General features: G+C 40.3%; 1 protein-coding gene across 1 annotated transcript; it reads right to left on the minus strand.

The window, feature by feature from the left end:
- Nucleotides 1–417: 417 nt before the first annotated feature.
- On the minus strand, nucleotides 418–7,477 carry LOC103769110 (zinc finger protein 106-like; the record flags this gene model as incomplete). Its single annotated transcript, XM_008936288.1, has 7 exons — nucleotides 418–741; nucleotides 1,708–1,854; nucleotides 2,480–2,551; nucleotides 4,563–4,634; nucleotides 5,088–5,207; nucleotides 6,149–6,211; nucleotides 7,286–7,477. Coding segments are annotated over 7 exons (723 nt in total), but the record flags the coding sequence as incomplete, so codon positions are not given.
- Nucleotides 7,478–7,554: the final 77 nt, after the last annotated feature.

A 7,554-nucleotide genomic window follows, 5' to 3' on the forward strand; every position in this document is an offset into this window, starting at 1 on the left:
CAGCCTGTCACTTTATATGTTATGTCAGTTACAGCACTTTTTACACAAGGAATAAAAAATAAGTTACAATTAACATTAAAAAAAAATGTGATTTATTCCAGTTCTCCATAAAATACCTTTGCTTTTATGAAGAAAGTAAAAATTGTACACTGAATGTTCAAGTTTCATTGTTAGAAACTGTGATATTCTGGTTTGCAGAATTTTATTAAAATCAGCTAAAAACATGGGATACAACATAAACCCAGACATGTCTTAGACACTTAATAGGCTTCAAGCTGAGTTTGGAAACACCAGCACCTATTGTAATCTAAGTTCTCAACACCCCTCTGGACTTCCCAAAGACTCTCAGACTATGCTTCTTAAAGAAACCAAAAACAAAACCAAAACAAACAGGGAAAAAACAAAACAAAACACCCAAGGCAGACAAGAGGAGGGAATATTCTTATCTGTCAATGAATTAGAAACTTGCAAGAATCTTCTGTTTGGGCCAGATCTTAACTGACCAGCCTCATTTCTACAGAGTGCAACACAACCTGCCATCTCTGCAGAAAGGCATTTCAGCCCCACTCCATTTTTGCATTTCAACTGGGAAAAAAATAGAGGAAAGACTGGAGTAAGAAAGTGGTGTTATCTGGAATAATTCTGATGTATAAAACAACTTCCCAATGTGGGAGGTGAAAATCTTCATGAGTCAATCCTGCTGTCATCCTCAGCATGTCTTTCAATGTGTCCTACAGCATCCTAGAGAAGAATCAGAGAGGTCAGTTAATAGTAATCATCTAAAAATCACAAAAAAAACCATCACAAAAACCACCAAAAACTTTGCAAAAGATTTTTGAAGCCTCAGTGAAAGTGACATTCTGGATAATACATATTTTTTGGCTGAAGGCCTCTAAAATAATAACTTAAATCATGTATAGAAAGTATCTGATATACCACATGATTCAAGGCAAATAAACCCCATCATATCCAAAGCTAGTGCTTATAGAAAAATTAAAGATTCTACTTCTGTTTCTTAGTTCTCAAAGAAACCTCCTTCCATTGTGTATTTTGAAAAGCATTCACCAGGAAGATAATTTAGATTGCCAAGGAGTAAACTGTGGATTTGACCAATCAGCCTAAAGGTAACAACCTTCCACCCACCCCCCAACCCTTTCCACATCATTTAATCCAACTCTTCTGCCTTCTTCAACTTTTCCCCTCTGTGCTAACATTGACTTGGAAATTTATGCACTACTTATTTGAAGATTGTAAGCAAAACCCATCCCTTGTGAAACACAAACAGCATCAGCATCCACAATGATGAAGGGGGGTGGTGGTGGGATAAAAATTAAGAGGAGAAAAACCTGATTCAGGACTGATGTTTGTTCACCTTAAAACTTTTTTTCAACAAAAACTTAGTAACACCTTAAGTGTAGTTCTCAGAACTTCTGATATTTCAAGAATTTTAGCATTTCCATGTAATATTTTGGGATCAAACTGTTTTAAATGGATTGTATCTCAAGTTCTCATACTTAGCTGCACTCTTCCTCTGTCAGAGGTTCAACTGAATCCTACTAGCCTGGTATGACTGTAACTGTATGCAGTTAAACCTGTCAAGACTAGAAGAATTTAACTCTTTTCAAGAGAAATAGGATAAAGTCCCAAAATTGTGGTGACAAAGTACTTTAGACCACCAAATACAACCACATGAGTTCAACTACATACCTGCTTGGACCCTTTCCTGGAAGTAAAGAAAGCATCACAGTTCTTCCAACGACATTTTAGGGTCTGAAAATTTGGGTTGGTGTGGTCAGTTAGCAAGTGTTGTTTCAGATGGTCCACAACTCCAAAGATCAGTGAACATCCATGCCACTGGCAGAAAAAACAACACACCAGAATAAGCCAGGAAAAAAACATTTTTAACTAATGCTTTCCCTACTGCACCTTCACAGTGTTCTACCAAAACTGTTCACAGGCATGCCACTTCCTCTAAGTTTTTAATTTTCTTATTTCATTTCCATTCTCAGTGGTCTCTATTCCCTTAATTACAGCTTTACAGAGATTCTTCCTGCCTCTATGCAAGCCTAGACCATCTGCAAGAATGGCAGAAGGGAGAAAGGAACTAAATCTTCACAAGATTGAACCTTACCCGAGACAGTCATTGGGAATTTAATTAAACTTATTTAGCAGAGTAAATCAGCTTTTCTATGTCAGTCAGTGGAAGTTTTGGGGTTTAAACATATCACTACCTAAAAATTGCCAGAAAGAAGAATAATTTAAGATGGTACTATCAGCTTGCCCCAGAACATACACATATGCTGAGGACCATGAGAAAACAGAAGTAGTGATATATACTTACATTTAAAATGCACATATTGAAAATATAATTGAATTATAATAAAGGTCAAGCTATCCAAGACTGAGTAGTGGCCATTCCCAGAAAAACAGTGTCTAAAAACTGTAACAGAGGAAAGATAAAAATATTCTTGCTCATTACCCAGCAACGATAATTCTGCATCAGGTTGAGCCTCACAGCTCTGACGCTGCCATCGTAGCACCCAGTGTAGATCTGTGAAAGAAACAGCTATGGATCAGCAAGCTGGGAATCACAGGAAAAAAAATAGTCATACTTTGAAGGAGGCTTCAGTGAAGAGTATATTAGGTGAAAAACAATAAAATACCAACATGCAAGGCTTCTGAATTTTAAAAAAATAGGTCTAGTCTAGTTCTTTTAAGATTTGCATTCATAGTTCACAAAACCCTTGTAGTAAGAAAAATTTCCATAACTTCTACACTTGTTAGTGTCACACATGTAGAAGTTCAGAAAACTTGAAAATCTATCCACTGAAGTGAAAAAAATTCTAAGTGTAACCATCAAGTTAAATTACAGTAATTAATCAGTTATATGTATGTCAAAAAGGGATAGAGATGAAGGATGAGGAAGAGCATCAGTATTTCAGAAAGAAAAGGCTGATGCAGTCCTGAAAAGGCAGCCAAAATGACATCTTAAACCCTCTTTTTTTAGGCAAATGCTACATGCAAATTGTCCTTTAGAAAGAAACGGATCTGGGGGAAAAAAAAGAGTCCTCACATAAAATCTTCAGCTTGCAGACCTTTCTGTATTGTTTATTACTTTGGTTCAAATCTTTTTCCCTCTTGGAAATTAATCTGTAGGATGCTCTGGTGTGTAAGAGACCACAAAGACTACTACAGAAAATGAGAATCTTTCACTTGTCACTAAGCTTGTCACCTGAACTCTTCTTTGACTTGAGAATGCCACAAACAGACTATTGCTGGGGGACAGCTCAAGCCTCAGACTGTAAACACAAACCCTGAGTGCACTGTGCTCTCCACCCCCTCCACATGAGAAGTGAAGCTTGGGCAGTTCCTACTCCAATTAGCAGGAGACCAGTTCTGTTAGACTTGATTCTTCTGTCATTACAGATCATCACTCTACTCCTTATTCTACAATCTGGAAGGAAGATTGCAAATGTTCCTACATATGCAGGCAAATAAGTGCTTTTAATGACTCTTTTAAGCAAGTTACTTACACAGAAATCCTTCCGAAACTTATCTTGCAGGGCAGATGCATGAAGAAATCTGTACACCTAAATCAACTGCATGCCTTTGATGAGGTTTAAGCAAGCTACTTAAGTTTCAGAAGGATTTCTGTGTATCTTGCAGGGCAGATGCATGAAGAAATCTGTACACCTACATCAACTGCATGCCTTTGATTAGGTTCTATCAAAGGTTACAAGAGATTGGACTGTGGGTGAAGTGTTTCTCTAGTGTCTGTGTGACTCTCCTCAGTAAAAGTCAAACAGGATTGGTGCTTGAAAAGAGGGAATCTTTTACTGTTTCTAGACCCTTCTTTGCAATCAACATTGTAAATAGAACCATTTAAGAGCCACAAAAATGATCAGAGGGCTGGAGCACCTCTCCTATGAAGACGGGCTGAGAGAGTTAGGGTTGTTCAGCCTGGAGAAGAGAAGGCTCCAGGGAGACCTTATAGTGACCTTCTAGTACCTGAAAGGGGCCTATAAGAATGCAGTGCAGGGTCTGTTCCCACGGGTTTGGGGTGACACCACAAGGGGTAATGGCTTTAAGCTGGAAAAGGGTGGATTTAGGTTGGACATTAGGAAAAAGTTCTTCAATATGAGGGCGATAGACCACTGGAATAGGTTGTTCAAGGAGGTAGTGGAGGCCCCATCCCTGGAGACATTCAAGGTCAGGCTTGAAGAGGCTCTGAGTAGCTTGATCTAGTTGGAGATGTTCCTGCTTATGTCAGGGGGGTTGGACTAGATGATGTTTGGAGGTCACTTCCAACCCACACAGTCTATGATCCTATGAATTGTTTTAAGACAAGAGTAAGCTAGAAGGTAATTTTTCCCCAGACAAGAATATTGCATTAATTCAAAGCTTTCATAGCAACTTGTGGTTTTGGCTGACATTTCTAAGTTCTTAGTCAGACAGCAGGTTGATTTCATTATCTGAAAAAAAAAAATCAGTGGTCTTGTATAAAGACAGGCTTGTGGAAATCACAACCTTCTCTCTGAGACTAGTGGAAAGAAGGGAGTTACCATGCTCTTGTGGATGGTCATGCACATGATCATATCTGTGTGGCCTCCGTAGACTTGCAAGCGGTCGTGTGACTTGAAAGAAAGAGAAAGAGACATTTAACAGCAGGACAGTTAATTGTCATTTTCCACAGACATGCAAATGACAATGCTTCCAAGGGTAGTTTCCTGGGTAACAACTAAACTCCTCTGGGAGATTCCAAACTTCATAGCCACCATGCAAGCTCACTTTTGCTTTGATTACTTCTGTCAGTCATCTTGTGCAAGCAAGCACTTGGTCTTTCTGCAGACAAAACTGACATTTCCCCACCTTCTGAGCTGTCATTGTCTTAGGATAACCCAGGCTCTAAACCAAAGGTTTAGGTTTTAGTCTGTAAAATCCATATATTCTGGCTGGTGAGAGAACTGTATGTCTGAGTGACAGGAGATAGAGGGATGGGCCAGAGACCACCAAGATGACCTGTATTTGACTTCAAGATAATTAACACACATTAGGTAAATGTCATTAGTGATCATGTATTTTCTTACCTGTAGCTCATAAACACGAACAAATTTGTCCAGACATGCTGTCACCATCACCTTCCCCAGAATGTTCACAACCGTCACCGCGTGGTTGTGCCCTTTATAGATCCTCACCAGCTCTCCAGTCTGCATCAAGAGAAAGCAAAGGCACAGGGGGGCTTGCTTGGCTGTTTTGTTTTGCTTTTCATAACAAACCAAACCAGTTTTACCTAACCTAGATAGTGTAGCCAGCTTCAGTGCCTACTGCTCAAAAAATAGAAATACCTTTATTAGAATTCCACTTCCTGTGAAGACACTTCTAGATTATGGCCAAACACTGCTTATCCCTTTTTTTTTTATTCCCACATTAACACAGAGCCATTTGGTACAACAGAAATGCAGGCAACTACTGGAAGTGTCTACTTCCCTTTCTATCACTGGTTACATGTTCCCACCTACCCTGCACCTAGCACTGTGCAGTTAGTACCAGCAGTATTTATGTAACCACAAGGCTCAGCGAGCAAATTTAGCTAAATATACAGAAACACGCAATCTTTTTGTCAATTAAAATTTACCACTAAGTTTCTCAATCTAACCTATGGCATAGCTGCATGAATGCCTCTGCTAGCACCCAGGACAGATGGTGTGAAAGAGGAAGAGAGTGGCAGGCTAGAGACAAAGCACTCACAACAAGGTAACAGCTTTGGAACCAGCTAGTTTGGAATGCTGTTTGTGTTCCTCAGGGTTTTCCTGTGATGAAGAAACTCTTCCCCCACCTGAATATCTCACATGGCTTTGCTCTGAACCCTTTCCAGGTTACTGGTACCTTTGTAGCAGTATTTGCAAAAGCAAGATCCCTAGATGAAAAGACACTGCATAGCACACGAGTCACCACGTTTATGTATCCTCTACATGCCTCTTTGGTTGGCTATAGTGCACAGTCACATACACAAAAATCATGCAATTTCCTTTCCTGGAAGCAATCTGCCCCACCAGTCAGTCAAAAATTCTGGAAATGCTGCCTTTATAGCACAGGAATTCACTGCCTTAATAGTAAAAGTCTTGTCAACTTTATATATGAGACTTACATGAATGTTGTGGGCATGGACAGACTGATCACTGGAGCCACTGAATACCAGATCATTCACAACCTTAAGGGGGGAAAAAAAGTTTTATTTTTGAAACAGATATGGAAACAGCCAAGCAAAACATTATGACGAAGTTTAGTTTGAAGTTGTACTGTATTATTTTCTAAACTTGACAGTCTTAAAATCAAAGGAGAGTATTAAAAAAGAAGCATGCACTGTGTTTTTGTACAGAAGAGCTAAGAACTATGCTACACTATTCTAATAATGACTTGTGACAAAATTGACATTGGAAGCTGTTAACTTGCAGCCCACCAAATGGAAGCCTTATGGACTATTCTCAGGGACAACTAAATGACATCCTGGGGACCAAGCAAACTGAATGCAGAATGCTGCTCTGCATGTGCACAGTGAAGCCCATTGGAAATATTGGATAGGCTGTGCACTCATGTTCTTGTCATGCAAGAAAGATGATGCTCCTGACAAGTACTAACCTAGACAGGAAGCTTAACAGATCCATCACGGATCACGAAGGGACCACAGGATGTTGCCATGCAAGCATGACTAGGACAGTCTACAGGGGAAAAAATAGCTGTGGCCGTGCACCGTAGTATCTAAACTGACAATTTATGGAAGTCATCCCCTACCTGTTACACCACAGTGCTCACAGCAAAGCAATCAGACAAGCACACAGCCCAGCCCTCAGAGGCCAGAAACTCATAAATAAGTGTTAGTGATTCTTCCATTAAAAAGAAAAAAGAATACCTCTCTAAAGTTACATTTTTTCCAGTTTCCTGTCAGCTCTGAGGTTTGTACAATCAGGGTACATGAAAACTAGCTTCATCTTTTCCCCAACTTTCCCTCTGTTGGCAAACACAAATTTCAAGATTCCCTGAACCTAAGAACCTGAAACAAACATCCTTCTTACATACACACCTCCAATAGTTTTGCTGGGAACACGAGATAGAGCAGCCAGCCAGAAACAGCTTTCCTACCACATGGCTCAGCGTTTATCATTTCAAAGAGAGAATCCCCCATTTCCTACCACAATCTGCTCACCATTAGATGAGGAAGAAAAGGCCAAAAGACACCACTTTAAGCATTCTTTGTCAAACACTTTTTTCAGAGGCTTTCACTTGCCTTCATGCAGAGTATAGTCTTGCTGTGACCCTCCAGGGTCCTGAGGAGCAGCCCGTTGCGCGCATCGCGCACGCTGATGGTGCAGTCGTAGGAGCCCACTACCAAGAGCTTGCGTGCTCCCTCCTGAGCTGTGGCCAGACAGCTCACTGCCCGGGGGCCGTGGCACTCAAAGGTATCAACGTGCTTGTTGTTCTGTTGGGGGAGGAAAGGAATTAAACCTGGCTGTGACACCGACTCGACCACCGAGTCCTTTTTGTGTCGTACTTGTT

The sequence above is a fragment of the Merops nubicus genome, unplaced genomic scaffold, assembly GCF_000691845.1.
Source record: "Merops nubicus isolate BGI_N331 unplaced genomic scaffold, ASM69184v1 scaffold5360, whole genome shotgun sequence".
NCBI classification, from domain to species: domain Eukaryota; kingdom Metazoa; phylum Chordata; class Aves; order Coraciiformes; family Meropidae; genus Merops; species Merops nubicus.